The sequence below is a fragment of the Protomyctophum parallelum genome (genome assembly GCF_964188405.1).
Source record: "Protomyctophum parallelum genome assembly, chromosome: 9".
Taxonomy (NCBI): domain Eukaryota; kingdom Metazoa; phylum Chordata; class Actinopteri; order Myctophiformes; family Myctophidae; genus Protomyctophum; species Protomyctophum parallelum.
The window spans coordinates 14,269,094-14,295,053 of NC_139706.1; the positions used below are offsets into that span (position 1 = coordinate 14,269,094).

Here is a 25,960-nt window from a genome sequence, read left to right on the forward strand (position 1 = left end):
CCACAACAGGCCATTATTATGAACTACCGATTTCAAATGAGGCTTCACGAAATATCTGGCTGACTGCCCCCCTGGTTTGCAAAAACGTTTATATGTGTTCAATAATGGGTACCCCTTCATCAGCATCAGTTTTGTCTTTGTCTTTGTTTTAGTTTTCTTTTGTCATCACAAATTTCACTTTTTTTCACTAAAGAGCTACAGAAACATACAGACATCTGTTACTGAACAAAACACAATGATTACTGTCAGACTATAGCACTATTTAACTTATTATCATCATCAACAACAACAACAACCACTTACTGCACCTTTAATATAAGACCATAATATTCACACGGCAGTCGTGCATGTGTTTGCAGTGATATGTAAGAGCAAAGTGGATGCCATGACGATGACACGTATAGTCTGTCTACAAACACAATACAAAGAAAAGCTGGATTTGGCCGCTGTGGAGACCCCGAAGGCTGCCGGCTCGGGAGCCCTGTAGCTAAATCATTAGAGCATGACCTGGGCTATACATCTGTGCAAAATGTGGTGCTTTTAGACGTTTTCGCGCTAAATATACTTATGCTCCTCAACTAACAGTGCTCAGTGTGGAGGCCTAGCTCCCTCAGACTCTCCAACGCCTCCTCTCGAGTGATGTGCAGCCAGTCGTCAGGCAGCTGTGCTGGCTGCTGTTCATATTCCTCTGCAAACCGTTGGTTGAATCTCGTCAACACGTACCTGTTATAAGCAAAAGCACACAATGATTTTATTTTATCAATGACAACAATGAAAGCAATAGAATACACCGGCACACTGTGTATTTGCACTGTGTATTTTCTTTTTGTCCAAAAGTGCCCTCTTACAGGATTTTTATACCCTACCCCTCTCTGCATGTCCCTGCACCAGGTGTCAGCACTGTTATGATGAAAGTGAAGATATTTGAAAACGATCTAATATTTTATTCATTTAATTGACAGGGACAATGCACATTAATCAAACACGTCAGTTTTCACATCCATGTAAATGGGCCAGAGTTAGCCAGGAGCTCATTTCCATCTAGTCCCTGAGCAGGCTCTTAAAAATCTAAATAGAGTTCTAATCAAGCCCCCAGTGAGGCTCTCCAACGTTGAGGCGCTTGGCCCTAGTGGTAAGAGCGGGGACTGCAGGCAGACCCATGGAATTATGAGCTGGGGTTTTACATTGAGCGCTCGTTTGCACTTCCACATTTTGGGCACAACATGTTGGTGTCCAAATCTCTCCAGTTCAGTCTCTATATGGTTCTAATCTCTGATTCTAATTGGTCCTGACCTATGACCTCATGTATCTGTATGACTGCACCTATGCCTTGTTTACAAATATTCCCCTGCATGCTGTTCCATATATGTATTGCCATTTGCGATTGCATGGCTTTTGAAGATTACTTCATATGGCAGCCAAGTATTTTTAGTGATTGTTTAGAGCATTTATGGCATAAATCGTTTGCCAGCCAATTAAGTCTATGGACTTTAATGTTTGTTTAGGGCTCTAAACAAGAAGGAAAGTTGTTGCCGATATAAATAGAGTGGGCGCCCCACACTTCACATGAATATTATGTAGTATGAATATTATTATAATTATTATTGAGGGGCGCTAGTTTAGTTGTTTAGGTGTATATGCATACTGGCTAGACACAAACTACATACCAAAACATGTTTCTTTGGCCTTACCTCCAGTAAGCTATGGGTGTCTTGGTGTCAGGCTCCACCGGGTGTATGCTCCAGTCTGGGTAGATGGAGTGGTAATCGCTGTAAGCCAGAGACTGACCGTCTGTGTCCTTGTTCAGAAACAGGTTATCTTTGGTTGTGTCTGAAAGGCAACTGGTATGGGACAGAGAGCTGGAGTCGTGACATGTGTAGGACAGCATGCCTTTAGGCCTGTGGAGCACAGCTCTGTGCATGTCATGCACCGTCCCTCCTACTTCACAGGGGGTCTGACAGAAAGGACACTGCTTCTCGCACCCTCGGACCCTGTTGAAGAGGGAGTCTTGGGGCTTGACGGGATGAGCCTGGAGAAGCTCTGCAATGTCTGTGTCCTTGGAGAACTCACGGGCCAGTTCCAGCCGCATATCAGCCAGTGCCTCCAGCAAACAGGAGACAAAGTAGTCCCATTCAACGGTGATGCTGAACAGAGGTCCGTCCAGTGAGGCCCTTGTGACATTCACGTCCCGTTCTTTCTCCAGGTTGAGGCACACTTTTCCCAGCAGCACTTTGGTGTCAATCAGATTCCCACTCGCACCCTCCGATGTCTGACTGACGGCTGCGGACATCTTCCCCACAATCTCTCCGAGACGCTGCTGCCTCCACTCGTCGAAGATGGCCGACGTGGAGAGGTGCGACACTCTCTCCTGGATCTTCTTCAGACTGAAGCTTTCATAGGATTGCAGGTATTCCAGGAAGCTCTCGAAGCGGTCCTCGTCTAACAGCTCCTCCAGCAAGCTGCAATTAAAAGCCAAGGGAGACAGGTACTGCTGGCCGTTTTCCTGGCTCACCATCTCTTCCATGACACGCCTCCCCAGTGACTCGTAGATGTAGTCCAGGGCTGTGGGTCTGAAGACCATAGAGGTGAAAGCCTGGGCCACCCTGTGACACTGGTCCCTCTTCCTGAACTGGTAGACAAACTCGCCATGGCGTCTCTCTTTGGACCTCTTGGCAAACCCCAAAAGATCTCTGTCTTTAGCATAGCGGTCGTGTATGTCTTGGAAGTCTTTGCATGCAAAGCGGCAGAGATAGACTTTCAGGTCCACTTCAAAAGCTGACCGTATCTCCACTGGGTTTGCCCTTAGAGTCTTCTCAACATTTTCAAACAGTTCTGTTATGTAGCTGTCGGAGAAGTCTCCAATCCGATTAGACTTCTCTGCCACAAAGCGATTGTAACCCTCTATGATGGTGCACGCCAAACGATGGGCAGCTAATCTCTGTTTTTTGTTGTTGTCCGCAAACATAGACTTCATTCTGGTAGTGAATCCAAAATGTTCATGTTGAACTTCAAAGCCAGCCCTGTTCTTTTTGCCAATGTTCTGAAGCCTGAAAATGTGTTTCTGGAGGCCACGGCTGATGAGGTTATCTATCATGATTTCTGTAACCCTTGTAGTAATGTCATTTGTTTGTGGAGGTCCAAAGTCAAAGGTGGCCAAAGCACTATCCCACACACGCTCAAATTCCTCCTCCAGCTGCATGTCTTCAAGGAGAACATTGGTTAATCTGCTGTTCTCTACCAGCATGTGTAGCTTGAGCTCCTGTTCTTTTTCCAGAAAGGCCTCAAAGGTTCTCAGCTGTGTAGAAAACTGGTGGTTATCTTTGGCCAACTCAAGCCTTTCTATCATCTCTTCGGTCACCTGCTCCTGGAGTGCATTCATATTGCTCATTATGTTTGGGTGGTAAGTCTCAATGTAGGTTTTGTTGTGGTCATTCTGTATCAAATAGGCCTCTAACTTCGACATGATTTTTTCAACCTCAGCTTCGACTTCTTCCCTGGCTTCCTCTTTCAATCGACTCAGAAGTTTACCTTTTAGCCTTGTCCCTGAAACTTTAGTTTCCGAGGAGGTGATTCTCTTTTGTGCCCCCATAAACCAGATCTCCATGTTTTCAAGGAAAAGCTTCTCCCACTTGGAAAGCTCTGTGCACAGCATAGAGAAAGATCCTGCCACTTCAGTATTCCCAAGGCCAATGGAGAACGATTCCGCTTTCACCGCCTCCCAAACGGCACACAGCCGAAGGATAAATTCAGACAGCCCTGCGGCATTTGACTTGGCTGCACACTTTCCAAATGCCTCAAAAAGGCTTTGCTTCAGCTGTAACACACCATCAGTATACCCTTTGTCAACTGGTTGAGAGATGGAGATGTTTTGCCAAGGCCCTATGAGACAGGGGATGTTTCTTTTGACAGGTGAAATTGGCATCTGATTATTTTTAATCTCTCTCTTTTCTGGTTCTGCCTGAAGGATCGCAGCTACACGTCCTAGCTGCAAAGCTTGAATATTGCTGTTTAATCCTTCATCCTGGATTAAGAGTCTACACACCGGCGTGTTGCCACACACCACAGTGCGTAGAAGTGCATTAATCAGAACCGTTACATTGGATTCAAACCCAGTGGCCCCATGTGAGGCTAGGTTGTGCAGTAGAACGTCACTCAGTCCAGTAGCTACCGTGGCCATCTCATTGTCATGGACCCGGGCAGCTTCCTCCTTACTTGATCCTGGTGAGCAGAGGCCTTCCACGTCAATCATTAACAGAAGATCACACTCCATGTCCCTCCTGAGCTCACCTGGGACGCATAGAGGCAGCATGTATATCCCTTTGAAGTACCCCCTCCCTCTTGTGGGGAGGTTTGCCCCAAACAGCGCAGAGAGCACTTCGCCATTTCTTGCGGGATGAACTCCGAGATTTGTCAACACACGGATCCTGACATCCTCTGCTGACAGGCGCCGTTTAAACTCGGCCAGGACACATCCCAGCCACCTGATGGGGATGTTGGAGGCATCTCCGTCCATAATCTCAAGGGGAATTCCGCAGAGCAGCAGATCTGCAGCCAGGCTGGGGAGACGCAGCACGTTGTGGTTCCCATTCCCTGGCCTGATGCGGGTCAGCTCAAATATTAGCCCCATCTCACGCAGGAAGTGCTCAAGGCTGAGAGAGAAAGGATCTGTTTCATCTGGACTGATCTGGTTTTCATTAGGCGTTAAATATATTTGCTGTTCAAGCTCATTTTGCTCAGCTGTAGTTGGTCTAAAGTCAAAGTCTGCATTTTCAGGGATCTGTGGTGAGAGATTTTGTTCTTCGGCATCAGAATACTTATTCACCAGTGCTTCTTCTGATTCAATGTTCTCATCATTGGACTCTTCTATAGACTGATTCGGAGCTGCCTCCCGTTCATCAGGTCGGACAGTGTTCAGTTGCACTTCTTCACTCTGGGCTATGTGACCGGCCTCTGTTTCTACTTTCTCGTTTTCAGTCAGGTCCTCTGAGCAGTTTGATTCTAGATCAGGTTTTATAGGGCTGTCGCATGTCACATGTACTTTAACATCATTATCCGTGTCTAGTTCAGTCTGTTGTTCAGGAACTTGTGCAGGTTCACCCTCTTCAGTGTGGTCCACACTCAATTGCCTTTCTTCAAGCATATCCTCCAACAAGCTATTCTCCTCCTCTGTGGAAGCTGTACAGAAGCTATCGTCACCAAAAGGCGCTGGTTCTTCTGATTCTATGTTCTCGTCAATGGACTCTTCTAACAGGTCTAACCCTGCATCAGGTAGGACTGACTTCAGTTTCTCTTCTTCACTCTGGGCTATGTGACCCGACTCTGTTTCTAGTTTCAGGATTTCAGTCACTCTGACCAGCCCTTCCAACATGTTCTGCATCAGTTTCTTTGCGCAGCTTTCTAATCCCTGGTTTTCAGTCAGATCCTCTGAGCAGCTTGATTCTGGATCATGTTGTATACGGCTGTCTCCCGTCACATCATTATCCGTGTCTAATTCTAGTTGTTCAGGAAGTGGTTCACACTTTTCTTCAAGCATGAACCCAACTGATTTATTCTCCTCCTCTGTTGGAGCCGTAAAGCAGCTGTCGTCATCAGATGGCCTGTGGGCTGGTTCTTCTTCTGATCCCATGTTCTCATCAGTGGACTCTTCTAACGAGTAAGTCAGAGCCAACTCCCCTGCATTTGGTAAGACTAAGTTTACTTCTTCCCTCTGGGCTATGTGACCGGCCTCTGTTTCTAATTTTTGGTTTTCAGTCACGTCCTCTGAGCAGTTTGATTCTAGATCAGGTTCTATAGGGCTGTCTCCTTGTGCAGGTTCCCCCTCTTCCGTGTGGTCCACGCTCAATTGCTTTTCTTCAAGCATATCCTCCACCAAGTTATTCTCCTTCTCTGTGGACGCTGTGCAGAAGCTATCATCACCGGAAGGCCTCTGCGCTGGTTCTTCTGATTCCATGTTCTCGTCAGTGGACTCTTCTAACACGTCTAACCCTGCATCAGGTAGGACTGACTTCAGTTTCTCTTCTTCACTCTGGGCTATGTGACCCGACTCTGTTTCTAGTTTCAGGATTTCAGTCTCTCTGAGCAGCCCTTCTAACATGTTCTGGACCAGTGTCTCTGCGCAGCTTTCTAATTTCTGGTTTTCAGTTAGATCCTCTGAGCAGCTTGATTCTAGATCAGGTTCTATAGGGCTGTCTCCCGTCACATCATTATCCGTGTCCAGTTCTAGTTGTTCAGGAAGTGGTTCACACCTTTTCTCAAGCATGAACCCCACTGATTTATTCTCCTTCTTTGTTGAAGCTGTGCAGAAGCTATCATCATCAGAAGGCCCGTGGGCTGGTTCTTCTTCTGATTCCGTGTTCTTGTCAGTGGAATCTTCTAACGTAAGAGCCACCTCTCCACATGGGGCTATGTGACCTGACTCTGTTTCTAATTTCTGGTTTTCAGTCAGGTCCCCTGAGCAGTTTGATTCTAGATGAGGTTTTACAGGACTGTCTCCTGTCACATGTACTTTAACATCATTATATGTGTCTCCTTCTAGTTCTGTCTGTTCAGGAGGTGGTGGTTTACTCTCTTCAGTGTGGTCCATGCTCAATGGCTTTTCTGCAAGCGTGTCCTCCACTGACGTATTCTCCTCTGTTGAATCTGTGCAGAAACTATCACCGTAATCATCATCAACATTCTCGTTTGTCAATGCCATTTCTACCTCCTGCTGATTTTGTATTGGTCCTTGGAGACTGTGTTGTTCTCTCATTTGCTTGGCCCGAAGGCTTAACTTCATCCATCTAAGAAAGTATGCTCTCTCCATTTTATCTGTTGTGAACAATGCATCTGTGAAAGTCTTCATAGCGGGAGTCATTATATAGCTGCTGAGCGTGAGGAGGATGTTTCTCGCCTCGTTCTGTTGTTGTGTGTTAACCTCTCCTGCTTTTTCTTGTTTACTTGCCTCTTTCTCCATCTCTGACAGTGTACTCCATGCTGCCCCCTGCAAAGGCAGCTGTTCCTCCCTGAACTGTGCAGACCCCTCCTCTAGACCTTTGAGCACTTCCTCAACTGTTGCCCTTGCCTTGTTACACACAGCCCCTTCATCCACATTCAGTCCTAGCTCTGCTGCTATTCCTGCCGCTTCTTCAAGTGTGACGTGTTTCAGTTTACCTGGTAACAGACCATTCAGGTTTTCAACTAACCTGTCTGCCAGCAGCTCCTCACTGACCGCTCCCCCTGACAGAACCGAGTCTTTGGGCAGGCCCAGCTCGTCTCCAAGTCTCGGCTCGACGAACCCGACAACTCTTTTCTCGTTCTCCTCTTCACCGGGGTCTGATAGGTCTATGAGGATGATCTTGTTGGCTGTGCCTTTCCAGGAGGCCAAAAGGCGTTTTTCCTTCTCCCTGAGGTTCCCGCAGAACACGACTACAGCCGAAGAGGCACGACACAGAAGACTCAGGCATTTCTCGTGCACGGCGGCATCACCGCGTAAGTTGGAGATCGCCACAGGCACATGGAAGATATCCGTGTCAGGATCTCCAGTGGGTAGGTACCATGCCAGCTCTACCAAACCATTGGAGAGCCTCCGGTGCAGCTTTCCTCCGTCCATCCCCCTGTGCAGGAAGCTCTGACTACGGGATTTGGGTCCACCAAGAACCCGACTCAGCACCCGTGACTTGGACACACCGCAATGACCTAGCTTCACAAAGGACACCAATGGCATCTTGGTGCTGGCCAAGTCCCCTTCAAGGACCCCAGAAAGGGAGTGGGTGGTCCTCCACCGGCTCACAACACCTCTCAAAGGCCAAAGGAGGAAGGAGCTCTGCTGATCTGAAATGACGGATGGAAGGACAAGTGGAACTGCAAACTGACACTGCACCATGCGCACTGCAATGTCCTGCTGAGCGAAGGTATTGGCAGACATATAGACGGCCGCGACCAAGTCAAGGGGGTTAGCGGCACACTGGGATTCCTCTCCATAGCCATTGACAATGTCCTCCCTCTGGGTGTCGGCCTGTGAATCAGGCGAAGGCTGGCAGTATGTGCTCCGCGCTTCAGGATTGAGCAGCCAAAGGCGTTGAAGGAAAGCACGTGGGAGGTACTCTGGCACCACAGGGGGCTGGTTTTCCAAATTCCAGGTGTTGATGTCCAGCAGGGAGACGGGGTCCAGCGGTGTAACCCAGAACGCCCCCAGGCCCAGCTTTAACAGAACCTCTGATTGGGCTTTGTCCACCGGAAGTCTCCCTGGAATCACAAAGCATAATTTCGAGGAAACCTCATAACTACATTTTTGAGGTTCTTTTTAAACACCCTTTACTGAAAGTAGTACTGGAAAGTAGTAAAAAATTACAAGGACAAGGACAAAACCTCTTAACTCCATTGGACCCTCAAACTGTCTGCTAACTCCACCACCTCTCTCCTCTCTAATTGACAATATCTAAAGTCACAACACCAACTTTGATGGGGCAGTATTGCATTGTTTAAAAAAATATAAGGTTTTATTTATTTCCTTAAAAACATATATTTTTCATTTCCTGAAAAATGAACATTTTGGAGTTATGAGGTTTCCTCCGGACAGCAGAGATATGAAGCATTTTAGTCTTCACACTACCGTGGAATTATTCTTGTTTGCATCCTATTAATCGTTTAATGTTATTTGGTAACACAGGGGTTCCCAAACTTTTTCGTGTCAATGACCCCCAAATCAACATTAATTAGGCCACGGACCCCCATTTGAAAACATATGCCAGTGACCCCGATAAGGGAGGATTTTTACAGCTCTAGCAGTGAATCCGAAACATATTTATGTCATGGACCCCCCCCCCCAGTTTCACACACATTATGCTACGGACCCCCGATTTACGGGTCTATTTGGTTCCATTTGTACACTCTCTGAGTTACAACCTCAAGTACCCCCAGGGGTCCCCGGACCCCACTTTGGGAACCCATGTGGTAACAGACTGAATAAGATTTTAATGCAAGCGTTATTAGAACAGAACTGCAAAACCTACTCCTCCTGCTGCTCCGTCTTGTCGAGAACATGGTGCGACCAGCTCTCCTCTCTCCTGCCCTCTGTCAGGTGACTTTACGTCATTTACGCCACAGCTTTGAAACCTGAAAATCACGCACGCACGCACACATGCACGCACGCACCCACACATACACACAAACACACACACACACACACACACACACACACACACACACACACACACACACACACACACACACAGTATGTACATCAATAATCTGTATACAAAATAGTGTCAAGTTATAAACACGTAATGCACCCATAAGGGCTGTTCTAATCTACAATCTATATCTGCCTAGAGTGCACCTGAATGCAAAAGTACCTGCTGTTGTTCAGCATGTTCGTATACTGTAGAAGATGAAGTGGGGCCGTCATGTTATTTGTTATGGAACGGAGCAAGGAGGCCGGTTTAGCCTGACCTTTATCTTTCTGAAGCGCTTCACTGGAGCACGACTTCCCTCTTGCCTACATGTGTGTTTCATTCTTCCTCACACGGCAATACAAACGTGGCCACTGACAGCCGGAATGTAATGATGCCAGTTTAAGTATAGTGTATCAATGCGGCCGCTTGAAAAACAATTTGCTTCAGCTCCCTATTAAGGTAACCGAAATGCTCGCCTTAAAACACGCTCGCCCCTCGTGCTCTTTCCGCCGACCTCACGCCGACCGATCGGTGGGGCGGTTCTTGTATATTCTTGAATGTGTTGTATTGAGAAAAAGTTTATAGAAATACTGTAAGTTCAGGGTTAGGCACAGTTTTACTGGGGTTACGTTTAGGAATATGGTTAGGTTTTGGCACTGTTTTACTGAGGTTAAGGTTAAGAATACCAGGCTGAGCAGTTCCGCGGGGGTGACTGTGTTTTGAGTCACCACAGTTAGCCACTGCAGTATACCTGTCACTTCTACATGCAAACAGTGTCAGTGTGAAACTATAGCCTACCTGAGTGGCCTGGTCAGCACTCAGCAGTAATGAAAACAGACAAACCACGTGATAGTTATTGCTATATCATTATTGCTTTGTTTAAATCCACGAAGGATTGTCTTTACATGCTTGTGCCATCCTCCGTAATTATTGCACTTTAGCAATTAATGCTTCTATGCTGCTACTCTGTCTCGTATTAGGCCTTATAATTGTCTAAAAGCAACGGGATAAATTGGCAAGCAATAGAGTGCAATGAAAATAAACTGCTACAAAATAATCAGATGGTTGATGTTTACCATCATTCCAGGTTAAAAACCATTATTGGTTTTAATCGTATTATTTGATGATTTAAACCAATCAAATCATCAAATATGTCTAAACAACACAGTATCTATAGCCACTTTAATGGTTAGTGGATACATTTTCACAAAATTACGTAGTTGTTAAAAAAACCAATTAGGCCTATGTAAGTTATTTAGATAGATTTATACTGTTTGCATATTCTAATTGTGTTGTTTAGATAGCATGTGGTTTGGACAGATTCTATGTTTAGGCTGGTATCCTTATTCCGTGTTACTTTTTAGCGTTTCATTAATTTATTTTGTGCTCTGTGACCACATCATATGTGACCGGCCTATAGTCACATGTCATGGGTTCATGACATTGATCTTGAACTTCGTAAGTCACTCTGGACATAAAAGCATCTTCTAAATTATAATAGTAAATTATAGCCACTAACCAATACAAAACAACAGATAAAAGACACAGGTATGCATGATCTAAATTTTTGTAAAATACACAATTACCTTTATAATCTTGTGTTATTATTAGAAAGAATAAATCTAATGAAAAGAAAGCAGTCCAACTCCTTACCTTATATCCGTCTTCATGCAAATGCTGGATATACTATAAAATATACAGTCTTCACAATGTATAGCCAAAACTGACTGGCTCTCTTTTCTCGTATGTAAGTACGGCAGGGGAACTCTTATACCTGCTCTGGCAGATAAGACACATTCCTGAAGGCTGGAGAGAATCCTTCATGTACAGAATGTACTTCTGTAATACCCAAACAGATTCCCAGTCGGACATACTTCTGCACGCGCCGCACCGATTCGCACGTCAAGGCATGGGAGTATAGCTTCCGTTCATTCTATTGCGTTACATCAGTGACATCATGTCTACAAAGGCTTCAAGTTTGTTTGAACTTCATGATGCTCAACTTTGATAATAATTGCACATTCAAGTTACACCTGCGGGGATTGGAATTGAGACTATACAGACAAAGTGACGCACGTGAACCTGCAGACGTGTCGTCTGAGTAGTAGCTCAATCTGATTACAAAAAATAAATAAATGCACAGCTGACTGAATGTCAGCTATGCATTGACCCGTACAGTGTTGCGTCATCTCCTGTTCATTAGAAAGCCAAATGTTTTGTTTTTTTATCTGTACAGAACATACTGTTCCTTTACAGTATAAGTATTTGATATTGGGCCCGATTAGTGTGTAGCCATGAGGCATAATAATGAATGTGTATAGTGACTTTCTAGGGACATAATTCACCCTAAGAGAGTGGGCGGGGGTTTTGGGGGAAACAAGGAAGTGGGGGAGTGTGTGTTGTGTTGTCAGTATGATTGCAGAGTGTGAAATAAACAGACGTACCGTTCCGCACATTCTGATTCAAAGATAGAAGTAGCAATTCGTCTTACTTGCTATTCCTACAAAATACTGTTTTGGCGTTCGGGTTTGTAATTCACAGAAAGCTTTTTGATTAAACAAAAATAATATATGCATACATACATACAGTATACACACATATACACAAAAAATATATGTATGTATGTATGTGTATTTTTTCCTATATCAAAATTGGCGGGTGGTGGGTCTGTCAAGTTGACTGACAGACTGGGGCGTATGCTTACTTAGCCCAAACATTTTGATTCTCGTAGAGGGTTTTTTCGATTCTGACGAATCTCTCTACGAGAGTCTAAACGTAATACCCCCCATAACGTCGCGGAAAAAATGTTTGTGCCTCAAAATCACTCTTACTTAATGCAAAATCTAAGCTGCTTTAAATCTTGCCCCACTTGTTTGTGATCTGTGCGTCCTCATATTAAACACCGAACATGCTTATTATTCAATAAAAAAGGTATTTTAATCCACTCTGTTTCGGAATCCTCCATTGTAAATGTGCAACAGAACATTGCCCGCGCCCCTAGCGGCCAGGGTTCTCTTGCCCATCTACAATGGAGAGAAAACCAAGATGGCCGCCAGATTGGAGTGGATTAAAATACCTTTTTTATACCTTTTTGAACATCCCACTCCACTGACACATGCCTCCTCTATTTGAGCGACCACATCAAACACGAGGTGGACGCTGGAAAATACTGCGGCATGGTCATGCTGGACCTCCAAAAGGCTTTTGACACCGTGAACCACTCCATACTGGTTAACAAGCTTAAAGCTATTGGTTTTGATAGCACATCAGTGAGCTGGATGCAATCCTACCTGGAGGGGAGACAACAGATGGTGGAGGTGAACGGAACACTGTCCCCTCCCCTCCCAGTGAGCTGTGGCGTCCCACATGGAAGCATACTAGGGCCTTTACTGTTCCTAATATATGTTAATGACATGACATCAGCCTGTGGCTGCAACTTGTTCCTGTTCGCAGATGACTCAGCACTGCTGGTCTCGGACAGGAACAAACTGCAGGTTGAAAAGACCCTCAGCTCTGAACTCGGTAGAATCTGCACCTGGCTCGCTGATAACAAACTATCCTTACACCTGGGAAAAACTGAATCCATCCTCTTCGGATCAAATAGTAATCTCAGCAAGGCAGATGGCTTCTTGGTTAGAATGGGTGACAATATTATCACACAAAAAGATCAAATTACCTACCTACTGTAGGTTCCATCCTGGAGGCCAATCTTTCCGGTGATAAAATGGCCACCAACGTAATCAAAAAAGTCAATCAAAGAACAAGATTCCTTTACAGGATCTCCTCACTGGTCAGCAAAAACACCTTGAAGACCTTAACAGGAGCCCTCGTACAAGGTTTCTTTGACTATGCATCCACCTCTTGGTACCACAGCACCTCAAAGGCCCTTAAAACAAGGCTCCAGACCTCCCAAAACAAACTGGTCAGGCTCCTACTTGGCCTCACCCCCCGAACCCACCTCACCCCTGCCCACTTTGACAGGCTGGGATGGCTTAGGTTCAACGACAGAGTACAGCATCTTGCAATGGGTCTGGTCCACAAGATTCGTTACACCACCAAGATACCCATGTACCTGTCTAAATACTTCCTTAATGTAAACAAAGTCCACACCCACAACACCAGAGGGAGTGCAACAAACCATGTACAACCCAGATTCGGCACAAACAAGGGACTAAATTATTTTCGCTCCTATGCCACCAAAATGTGGAACGCCCTACCAACAGTCATTAAGACATGTGAATCCCCTGACTCCTTCAAAACCGCTCTCAAAGGGCACCTACGGATGGCTGAATTCGAAACTGGCCTCTGTAAGATCTGAATCCCCCCCACCCCACCCCCACCCCCCCTTTCCCCTCACTGTATAATGTATCTTTTCCCTTTTTGCTTCCTATATGATGAATTCCTGTTCTGTTCTTTAGCTACATAGAAATGTCTATTTGTATGTCTCTAAATGTTTTGATGAATTGAACAATGTGGACCCTGTTGTAAACAAGTGTAATGCTTAATTGGGTCGTCCACTCACAGTTAACAGTCTTTGTATTGAGTTTGTGCTTGAAATGTACTGTAAATTCTGCAAACTGTTAATAAATATTTCAATCAATCAATCAAAAACTCTGCAGGTGTGTGTGTGTGTGTGTGTGGTGGCGTGTGTGTGTGTGGTGGCGTGTGTGTGTGTGTGCACCCGTGTGTGTGTCTGCCGGGGTACGTGCGTGAGTTTGTTGATCTTGTCCGCTTGGGAAGAAGAAAGCAGGCCTGAGGGACCAATCTTGTGCAGAGGAGAAGATTACTGCATTTCTATTTATGCAACGCAAAGCTCTTTAAAGGTCCTTAATTAGCTTCCCATATCACGGTGGTTGACTCCTGTGTGTGTGTGTGTGTGTGTGTGTGTGTGTGTGTGTGTGTGTGCGTGTGCGTGTGCGTGTGCGTGTGCGTGTGTGTGTGTGTGCGTGCGTGCGTGCGTGCGTGCGTGCGTGCGTGCGTGCGTGCGTGCGTGCGTGCGTGCGTGCGTGCGTGCGTGTGTGTGTGTGTGTGTGTGTGTGTGTGTGTGTGTGTGTCCATAAGGTCCTGGTCAGAGCAGCCTTTCACATCGGTCAGTTCTGTTGATTTCCACACCTGTGGTTTCCTTCAGCAGGACAACGTTAAAAGGATCAACACTATCGGGAGTAACTGAAGAGAGGAAGATGTTGGTGACCATGCTGACAGCCATGTACATCATGGTCAGAACCGTGGAGTCGGTAAGAACATTTATAACTATAACCCATTTTTAGACCTGAGACCAGATTCTGATTTCTAAATCATGACAGTTTTCTGAAACACAGTGGTGCTCAAGATATTTCATGTCAAGGACCCCCCCAAAATTATCTGCATTTGGCTGCATGCCGACCCCCATCTGAATATATGTTGTTCCAGGGACAACTCATGGGTCTATGGGGTGTTGTGCTAATTCGCTTATTTCCATCGAAATAAGTAGTAAAGTGTGCCGCTTGGGATATTATTTACTTTATGAAGAGAGGATATATACAAAATAATAATAATTTTGAGCGATGGAAATAAGCGAATTAGCACAATTCAATTCCCATTCAATTCAATGCAATTCATTGAGGGCTTATGGTAGGGGAAATAGCAAATAAGGAGCTTTTGCACAAAATAACACCTGGACCTCTTTGGTGGGGACGTAACAACTACAAATAATGGTAAAAAAGCCTTCTAGCATGGGATTTAAGTGCCTTTAAGTGCTTAATTATACTGTAGCAAGACATTCTACTTCACTTCTGCATGCATTCATTTCTGTTCTATATGCATATTATTCTAATTTAAAGTGCATGAACATCAGTGGACAAAAACAACAACATGTTGACTGTCATTGTGATACAACCATTAGTATGCTAGTCATGCAGAATTGACGTCAAAGGACATTATTAAAATGTAAACGAGGTGACACCATACTAAAGAAAAGGCGCAGAAGAAGCACTCGGTTGAGTGCTCGGATCACCGCCTTTTTTTTGTATTCCAGTCACACCTGGTCCTTGAAGCACCAGCATTACTTTAGCCTACATAATATTTTCTCCATTGAGCACCTGGTTGATTTTAGTTTTGTCGAAGGTGACACCATAATTGTTACATATATTAATCAGTGTTTTTCTGCTTTTGCTTTGGAATTACATAGGTAACCTTTCAAATACATTTAGAGCATGTGTTTCTTTTATTCTTTTTTTTTAGCTGTTCATATGTTTTGCAAAAAATAAATGGACTTATAGGACGACTTCACCCATTTTCAACCTATCTTCATAATTATAATTGGTGATAAAATGGTGCACATTTTTTGTGTCTCATAGGAGAACAGCTGTGGACACTTCAGAAACGCACCTACCAGTGACACGCATCATAGGCAGGATTTGTCCCCAAATGTGTACTTTTTTATTTTTTTATTTTTTCTTGTGTCGATTTTTTATTAATCACTTTTCAGTAGGCCAAGAGTACAAAAAATGGTATCATTATTATCATGAGCATTTGCTGTATATGAGCAGAAGATAGGTGAAATCGTCCATTTATAACTGATTTTGCTTTTATTAATTTTAAAAATGTCAGAGTAAGCACACATGCAACCAAATGATACCAAAAGTAAAAGGTCAACATCATTGCAACCATTGGGAACACACACACACACACGCACGCACTATGGAGACACACAACATGCATGATGGCACCTCTAACCCTGTTCCTTTGCCCCGTACCCAGATAGGTTCGTGTTTTGTACGGAGGCCAGAGCCGATGCCTTACATGGTGCACCAGCCGTTGCCCTGGCAGATTCACTCCGTCTCCCGCAGACGGAAGAGCAGCAGAATGACCGAGGTCAGTCGACAGCAGTGCCCACAATGTCTACAACCCATTCCTTCATTTGTTGATTCGTTGATTCGTTGATTCGTTCGTTCGTTCGTTCGTTCATTCGTTCATTCGTTCATTCATTCATTGACACTCATGCAAACACATATAGACACATGCTGTACTTTCCCAAACTTTATCATGTCAAGGACCCCCCAAATTGACACTAATTAGCCCGTGGACCCCCATTTGAAAAGACATGCCAGGGACCCCCCATATAAGAGAAGGTTTTTTACAGCTCTAGCAGTGATTCTCAACCCATTAATTTCAAGGACCCCCAGTTTGACGTGAATTAGTCTACGGACCCCCATTTAATGGCATTTCTATCTCTGGGACCCCCCAATTTTTATTGTAAAATCAATGTTAATTTGAGAGTGTACAAATGGAACCAAATGGACCCCTTCCATTCTAACACTATATGGACCAGAGCTATAGCCCACATGCCTTCTAACGCTATGGACCAGAGCTAGCCAATTCCTTTTGGGAATGTGTACTCGCTGATATGTTAAATATGTTTTATAATACAATATAACAATTTAATAAAACAAATGCACGTTAACCACATTTACCCTAGGATCCCTATTTTTGTCAAAATGTTTAAAATATATATATTTTTGCATTGCATTTTTCTTTTTTCCAGAAAACAGCCTATAGGCCTACTGCTATCTACAAAATAGCCAATCTACAAGCTCATAACATGTTGCGATGCAACTGGCTGTATACCTTGCAGAACTTCTAATTTCACTATTAGATGTATGGCAAAAAAAATCACACCCGTGTGAAGTGAGGGGAGCTCTTATCATCATACATCATCATCTTATTCCGAACTGGCCATTCATAATCAATAGCATAATGTTTGTGTTAGGACAATGTGTGTTTACACACACACTCTAAGGACATGGGAGGGGCTATGCCCTTCTCCTACCCAGAGCCATAGAGTAAGACAGAGTTACGAAAACTATGTTCACTTCATGGGGCCAGTCTCCTACATAGACTTCTATTGAGAATGGGGACAATATAGGTCCTGGACCGGAAGTATGCAGAAATGCATTGGACTCAGGCAACAGCCCAGCTGTAATGATCTTAAATCCCTTTATTTTAGATTGTTTTGTAGTAATCGTACAACATAAACATTACAGAGACTTGTTACTGTACAATACTTTAAAATAGCGATGCATGATTATGAAATTATGACCGATATCCGATCTCCGATTATTTGCAGGGTCATATCTGCCAATACAGACTCTGACCGATTCCGATATTATACAGAGGACCACAATGGAAACAAGCCTATATAAGCTATTGGCCCAAAGCCTGTTAAAGTATTAAATCAATCAATAAATAGCATATTTCCAAATGACTGAATGAGTTGAGTACACAAATTAAATGTATTTATCTTTTGCTGTTGAAAACCGATTAAATAATCTGTATTATTTTGAGACCATTCCGATACCGATATGACATTTTTATGGCCTATTCCGATTATTCTACAGATCAATAGTGCATCCCTATTTGAAACAGTTGGCATGTTGCACAAATGCCTAAAATGTCTCTTATTTGTGCCGCCCTCGTTGAAAACAATGTATTTCCAACTCCAGCTTGTCTCAGTTCAGGCTGCATGAACAGCGCTCGAGCGCTCGGTTTCTGCCCCCTCAATGTCCTAACTCTTCTATTAGATGGCTATGCTCCTAGCTGTCTCCCCTTAGTTTTATTGTTTTATTATTTTGATGTTTTTTTATAGCCAATAGAGTGAAATGCTAATGGGACCACAACCGTTCCTTATATATACCACTCATTCAAAAGGGAATCCTCCTGGGCCTATACGAGCAATAATATTTGTTTGGCTTTGATGTGAATTGTGAATGGCTAAACAGCCTGCTGGGCTCTGAAGCCAATGGCCTTTTGGTTACTAACCTTCAGGCTTATGTCATCAGCTGGTGTTGAGGGAGGGGCTTGGAGGGGCTTGGCTGACAAGCTTGACTCAGCATCTGAACACGTAGTCACGTGTTCCAGGAGGAATTAACTCCAGTGTGTGTGCTCCACAGTTCACTCTGGTGTCCGTAATGGACAAGATTCTGTTCATAGTCTGTTTTTTTATTGAATTGAAAAAAGTAGTATAAAAATGTACATGTTCAGAGAGAGAGAGAGAGAGAGAGATGATGGTTTATTATTATGGCTTCTTGTGAAGGACAACACATAGAGAGTGCATGAGGTGTGTGTGTGACGTGTGTGCGTGAGGTTTGTGCGTGAGGGGGGTGTGTGTGTGTGTGTGTGTGTGTGTGTGTGTGTGTGTGTGTGTGTGTGTGTGTGTGTGTGTGTGTGTGACATCCAGACTGACAGGTGAGCAGGCGGAGCTCCCGACCCTGGTGGGCTGGGTCTCTAATCCCTGCGTAGGGGATTTGTGACTGAGGTCACACACACACACACACACACACACACACACACACACACACACACACACACAGACACACACACACACACACACACACACACACACACACACACACACACACACACACACACACACACACACACACACAGTCATGCACATCAAATGGCATGGTACTGGTGTAGAGGAGCCAACAACAGAAGCTCCATTTGCTGATGATCTTGATGAGAGTCTTATGTAATAGCATCACACGGATGCCGCACACACCACCACATCATGTGAAGACAAAAACAAAGTGGTGTCCTTGATGATATCTGCATGTGCAACTTGTAGCCAAAACTATAGCGGAATCAGATTAATGACTCATTCCGTTCTTCAATGTCGGCTGGAAGGACTGGAAGCATTTTATGCCTCAGCACATTTGTATACCCGGCCGCACGAGCCCCTATAGCTGCCTTTGTCTGAGCACGTTATAATAGGCGTATACATTCAACGACAAATAGCCGATCTACCAACTCACAACACATCACACATTGAGAAATGTGGTGCAGAGCGAAGAGTATAGAGCACCGAAGTCTGACGTCAATATCGGTAGAGGGCGCAAAATCCACGGGTTCATGTACTTTTTGTTTGCATTGTAATCCCCATAGGGGGATTTTAGATCGCCTCATAATAAGAACTGTGTTTGAAAAATAAACAAATCCAGGCCGCTGCAGCAGGCCGCTGCATATATGATACAGACTGTATATTATATGAGTGACTGACTGTCGCAAACGATACAGAGACACCTCTCTGACAATAACGCAGAGACAGCTTGTTTATTTTTGGAGATGAGCCCATGTTATTCTCCATAGAGAGGGGAATCGAGGGGACGAGCGAGTGACGTCAGGTCCTCTATTGACGCCTGGGATTCCCTGGGATAACTAAGCCCATGACCCATGCACCTACAGTAATACCAATATCACTTTGCTACTTTGGGATGGCTCAGGGTAGAAGACAGGGTTACCAGTAAGACGCCTGGGGGCGAGAAGCGTGCACTGGACATATACTGTACTGTATGGAGCGTGTCTTGAGTGTACATGGGGTTTGATGATATATGACGTGACGTGACAAATTGAGTGACAAAATTGAGCGACAAAATTGAGCGTGACAATAACGCAAGGTTTCATAGTTAACTGCAACTTCGGTCGCAAATAATAATAATAATAATAATAATAATAATAATAAGGCCTAATAATAATAATGGTAATAATAATATGGGTAATAATAATAATACATTTTATTTGCATTGCACTTTTCATTCACAGGGAATCTCGGAGTGTTGCATGTAGTTAAAAGGGTTGGAATTCAAGATAAAAAGCCACTCTCCAGGCTCAGTGCCCACATAATACCTGTTTAACTGCTTCCCCAGAGTGACCTATACCCTAGACTACAGGGTGTGCCTCTGCTTTGTTAACATCCAAATTTAGCACAAACACATGGGCATTAGTATACTCTGGATACTCTGTGTGGAATCAGTGCCCTCACACATCACACATTAACCCATTTAGACTTGAGAACGATTCTACAAAATGATTCTACAAAATGCCTTCTAATTTCTGACAGTTTTCTGAAAAACCCATCGTTTCTATGTCAGCGGTTCTCAAACATTTTCATGTCTAGGATATGTAATCGGCCGCCGACTCTGAAAGAATATGTATTCAAAGATTTGCATCACATTTTCAAGACGTTTCAAAAATAGCTAAAGTACAACATAGTGTGTGTGTGTGTGTGTGTGTGTGTGTGTGTGTGTGTGTGTGTGTGTGTGTGTGTGTGTGTGTGTGTGTGTGTGTGTGTGTGTGTGTGTGTGTGTGTGTGTGTTTCTTTGTTTTAGCCAAAGTGACTATATTTAAGTTCAGTTCCATGCTGTATTCAATCAATATTCAATCAAATATTCAAATCATTCATTGTCCTCATAGACATTTCAAAAAGTATTTATTTAAAGATCTGTAAGCCTCGTACAAAGCCAACTCGGATCGTGACAAATCATGACAACAGACACAATATTTTAGCCTGAACAAGTAATTACAAAGAAGAAAAACAACAAAAATAAAGTGTTGTAACCTGCCCTATATTTTCTTTCTAATTATTTGTTCGGCCCAAAAGAATCCGAGTTGGCTTTGTTCGAGGCTTACAGATCTTTAAATAAAGACTTTTTGAAATGTCTATGGGGAAATGCATGGGGAATTATTTCCTGGGCCTGTCGTCGTCATGAAAGGGACGGGACTGTGACGCTTGAGCAGCCGGATAGGAACCGCAAGGTTGCCAGTTCGATCCCGGGCTCCCCCAGAGTCAGTGTCCAAGTGTCCTTGAGCAAAACTCTAAACCCCTAATTGTTCCCGATGTGCATGTTGGTGCCTTGCATGGTTTCCTCTGCCATGTGTATGAATGGGTGAAGGTATTGCACAATCTATATGTAAAGCTCTTTGGATAAAAGCGCTTTATGAATGCACCATTTACCATTTAAGTGGGTACAGGATAACAGAACAGTTATATTTTCTGCATGCGTGACAAGGTGCTGTCTCTGGTTTTGTGTCTGGCGTCTGATCTGGGATCTGGAGGCTTGGTAGTATCTGAACAATGTCTCGGTCCAACACTGATCTCTATCAAAGAGGCATGCATGAAATGTCACCCTTTCAGTCTCTGCCTTTCTTTCTCTCTCTCTCTCTCTCTCTCTCTGTGTGTGTGTGTGTGTGTGTGTGTGTGTGTGTGTGTGTGTGTGTGTGTGTGTGTGTGTGTGTGTGTGTGTGTGTGTGTGTGTGTGTGTGTGTGTGTGTGTGTGTGTGTGAAAACCAACCAATCGCAATTATCATGCTCGGACAGACCCAGCCAGGGACGGACACAGCCAGCCAGCCACCCACAGACACACTCGTAAAAGAATGGTTGTACAGTACCACTCAAAAACGACATAGGCCTAGTTCATCTTTTTTGACGACATACTATAGTATGTCGTTTGTGTGTGTGTGTGTGTGTGTGTGTGTGTGCGTGCGTGTGTGTGTTTGTGCACGTGCATGCGTGTTTTCTGTTGGCGTGTGTCTACAGCATTTGTTGTATACTGTAAGTGATGTCCTAAATGCTTACTCTGCCCCTCTGTCGTACAGTTTGAAGGCCCTAGGAAGAACAGCATAGGCCTCAACAGAAGAAGTAAGTATTCCAAAGACGCACGCACAGATATTAACAATAACATCATGTTGTGCGGGCATGGCTATTTTTCTGTGTCGTTGATGATCATCATTAACCTAATAAGCCATTTTAACCCTAGAACACTACTAAACACGGGTATATTTTACCCAAAATAAAGTATTCCATACAAAATATTTCTCATCAAAATAATATTGCAGTACAGCAATACATGGCAACTTGAGGTATTCTTCTTTAATATTTCATCATGACTTTTCACAAAAAAAACAAGGGGGGGGGGGGCTATCAAAATGTGCATATTATTTTTAGAATATTCCTAAAAAGAGAGGAATTAAGTTGGGAACTTCTCCTTTGGTCCACCCATTCCTAAGGCATGTGAGAATGGTTCAGTGAATAAAAAATAAAAATAAAAAGTCCATTGTGGGTGTATTGGATTATTCTCTAATCCAATACACTAAATACGGGTATTTCACTAAATACGGGTGAAATTCACCCGAACACCTGCCTGTAATACAAAACCAGTGATGTGGGCAGGGAAACAAACCTACCTTCTATGATGTCACTGAGCATCATGAAGGTACTGAAAGACCCACCCACCTCAGACATCAGCAACATTATGAAAATTGCAAAAATACAATCGTCCGGGTGAAAATCACCCATGTTTAGTGTTTTAAGGTTAAAGGTCAGGGTCGAAACTCGAAAGTAATGAATTGTGGGTGTGTGTTTGTGCACTGTGCCAGCATGTACACCGCGTGAACCGTTCAGTTCAAGCTTGTCTCGCGTATAGCCATGATTATCGGAGATCTCCGCCTACTGATAGGCGGAGGGAGGTATATAGGCGATATATGATCGTCTGGCTACGCGAGACCGACGTCATGCTGGCACACAGAAACATGTCAATCATTTAAACCATCTGCATTGCTATGGTTCACCCGTTCACACACATCCACGCTGGTGGGAGAGGCAACCCTACGCAAGGCACCAACCTGCGCACTAGGAGGAGGAGTTAGGGGAACTATTACTACTACTACGAGTCCCGGAGTGGCCATTGAGAGAGGAAAAAAACCAAACAATATTAAACTTGACTCTTAGTGCATTGGCATGTCGGACTATTGGGGTGCCGGACTATTGGCTGTCGGACTATTGGCTGTAAGACTATTGGCTGTAAGACTATTGGCTGTAAGACTATTGGCTGTCGGACTATTGGCTGTAAGACTATTGGCTGTCGGACTATTGGCTGTAAGACTATTGGCTGTCGGACTATTGGCTGTCGGACTCTTAGTACATTGGCATGTTGGCCAATGGGTCGTACTCTGTACTGTACTGTACTGTACTGTACTGTACTGTACTGTACTGTACTGTACTGTACTGTACTGTACTGTACTGTACTGTACTGTACTGTACTGTACAGGCACACACTGCTGTTCCAATTGGAGTGGCTGCACCACTCAAAAAGAATCCCTCTCAATGGCCACTCTGGGGCTCCGTTCGACAACCTAACCCTTTCTTTTTTATAAAGAAAATAAAAATATATATAAACACACACTCACAGTATAGTATATGTTTTTTGATGAATTGAACATGGTGGACCCTCTTGTAAACAAGTGTAATGCTTAATTGGGTCGTCCACTCACAGTTAACATTCTTTGTATTGAGTTTGTGCTTGAAATGTACTGTAATTCTGCAAACTGTTAATACATATTTCAATCAATCAATCAATGTTACATCCGGCTGCTTTTATCCCCCTCAACATGGCCACTGCGAAAAGTGTCCATAACTACAAATTCAAAGATTCATAGGCTACAAAGATTACAAAAACATGAGTTTTAAATTGGAACAATAGCCACGCCGTGTAACCCAAGGCTAACATAACCAATCAGTCTAATCAACTAATCAGTCTGTGTGTCTGTCTGTCACTGTGACTGCCGTAGCTCCTCACTGCCTGCACCAATCGCTTCCACTTTTCACACAGGCATTGACCATAATAATATGGTTGACACATTAATGATTAATAGTGAATTTATTAGTGAATTAAAAAAGCGCCCGTCTCACAACGGGTAAGGGCTAGTACATGTAATTTATGTCTGGCGTTTTGTCTGCAGACCCTACCTCCGCGGCTATCGCCTCCGCCTCCCTGGCCATCCCCTGTTTCCTGTCGTGCTCGGACTCCGCCGCCCTGGCCAACGGGGAGGCCGCGGCCGCGGCCACTCTGTCGGCCACGGCGCTGGTGGTGGACGCCATGCCCCCGCTCAGCCCCGCGGAGGCCGCGGTGACCATCCAGAACCACTTCAGGAAGTTCCAGCAGCAGAAGAAACAGAAGATCGATGACAAGTAGAGGATGTGGAGAGAGAGAGAGAGAGACGAAAGGAGAGATGGGGGGGGGGGTGAATGGGGGGTAAAGAGAAGATGGAGGGATGGATGGAGAGAGAGAGAGAGAGAGAGAGAGAGAGAGAGAGAGAGAACTGACGGAAGGACTCATACGCACAAATGTACGAGCACATGCACAGACATGTATCACACGCACGCACATGGCACGCACGCACGCATGCACACACACGCACACACGCACACAAACTACCTCTACATGAAATCAGCTTGTGACTGCAACTTGTTCCTTTTCGCAGATGACTATGCACTGCTAGTCTCGGACAGGAACAAACTGCAGGTTGAAAAGCCCTGAACTCTCGCCCCTCCTGGGAATCTGCACCTGGCTCGCTGATCACTATCTTTACACCTGGGAAAAACTGAATCCATTCTCTTTGGTTCTAATATAGTAATCTCAGCAAGGCAAATGGCTTCTTGGTTAGAGTGGGTGACAATGTTATCACACGTAAAGATGAAATTACCTATAGGTTCCATCCTGGAGGCTAATCTTTCCGGTGATAAAAATGGCCACCGACGTAATCAAAAAAGTCAACCAAAGAACAAGATTCCTTTACAGGATCTCCTCACTGGTCAACAAAAACACCTTGAAGACCTTAACAGGAGCCCTCGTACAAGGTTTCTTTGACTATGCATGCACCTCCTGTTACCACAGCACCTCAAAGGCCCTTAAAACTAGGCTCCAGACTTATCAAAACAAACTGGTCAGGCTCCTACTTGGCCTCACCCCCCGAACCCACCTCACTCCTGCCCACTTTGACAGGCTGGAATGGCTTAGGGTCGACGACAGAGTACAGCATCTTGCAATGGGTCTGGTCCACAAGATTCGATACACCACCAAGATACCCATGTACCTGTCTAGATACTTCCTTAATGTTAACGAAGTCCACACCCACAACACCAGAGGGAGTGCAACGAACCATGTACAACCCAGATTCGGCACAAACAAGGGACTAAATTATTCTCGCTCCTATGCCACCAAAATGTGGAACGCCCATTAAGTCATTAAGACATGCAAATCCCTTGACTCCTTCAAAACCGTTCTCAAAGGGCACCTACAGATGGCTGCAATTCGAAACTGGCCCCCGTAAAATCTGAATCCCCCCCCCCCCCTTTTTCGCCACACTGTAGGCCTACAGTATATGTTTCTTTTCCCTTTTTACCTCCTTTATGATGAATTCCTGTTCTGTTCTTTGACTATATAGTGTACGTCTCTAAATGTTTTGATGAATTGAACATGGTGGACCCTCTTGTAAACAATTAAGTGTAATGCTTAATTGGGTCGTCCACTCACAGTTAACAGTCTTTGTATTGAGTTTGTGCTTGAAATGTACTGTAATTCTGCAAACTGTTAATAAATATTTCAATCAATCAATCAATCAATCAAACCATACTATTTCCATAAAATATACCCATTGTATTATCCAGTGTGTGAATACTACTTATACCAGTGTGTGAGTAATACTGCATATTCATATTATGAATCATCTGTATGGAATACAACATTGCACTGTACTGTGAAGACTGACAGACTGTGTTTTAATTTATTTGAGTATCTTTTGCTATTATGACCAATTCAACTACTCCAGTTACCTGGACTATAGATCGGTGTAGCATTGTTGCCCTCTGGTGGCGTGATCAGGTTATGAGTAACATTTGGCATTATTCACATGTGATCACGTTATTGTAGGCCAACTGCTGCTGTAACAGTATGCTGGAGAGGAGAAGGGACATCTTCACACTATAGTATCAGCTCCTATGATATGCAATGTATTGAGGACGTCATCAGTGGTGGAAAGTAACTACACATTTACTCAAGTACGGTACAATTTTGAGAATTTTAGCCTATACTTTAGTTCAGTATTTCCAATACTTTTACTACATCTCAGATCCAAATATTGTACATTTATTTTTTATAACTTTATAGTTACTAGTTACTTTGTAGATTTTGATTATTAGTATCTACAACATATAG

At 44.0% G+C, this 25,960-nt stretch overlaps 2 protein-coding genes across 2 annotated transcripts; one reads left to right on the plus strand and one right to left on the minus strand.

Annotated features, from left to right (window-relative positions):
* Positions 1–296: 296 nt before the first annotated feature.
* Positions 297–10,941, minus strand: gvin1l2 (GTPase, very large interferon inducible 1-like 2). The gene is made up of 5 exons (XM_083773635.1): positions 10,806–10,941; positions 8,991–9,093; positions 5,726–8,223; positions 1,692–4,948; positions 297–723 (listed from the first exon to the last, which is right to left on the minus strand). The coding sequence occupies exons 2-5, from the start codon at positions 9,019–9,021 to the stop codon at positions 579–581; spliced, it is 5,931 nt and encodes a 1,976-aa protein (XP_083629761.1). The 5' UTR covers positions 9,022–9,093; positions 10,806–10,941; the 3' UTR covers positions 297–578.
* Positions 10,942–14,168: 3,227 nt separating this feature from the next.
* On the plus strand, positions 14,169–23,938 carry LOC310864429 (uncharacterized protein; the record flags this gene model as incomplete). Its single annotated transcript, XM_083773118.1, has 4 exons — positions 14,169–14,386; positions 15,891–16,004; positions 21,564–21,606; positions 23,706–23,938. The coding sequence occupies exons 1-4, from the start codon at positions 14,333–14,335 to the stop codon at positions 23,936–23,938; spliced, it is 444 nt and encodes a 147-aa protein (XP_083629244.1). The 5' UTR covers positions 14,169–14,332.
* Positions 23,939–25,960: the final 2,022 nt, after the last annotated feature.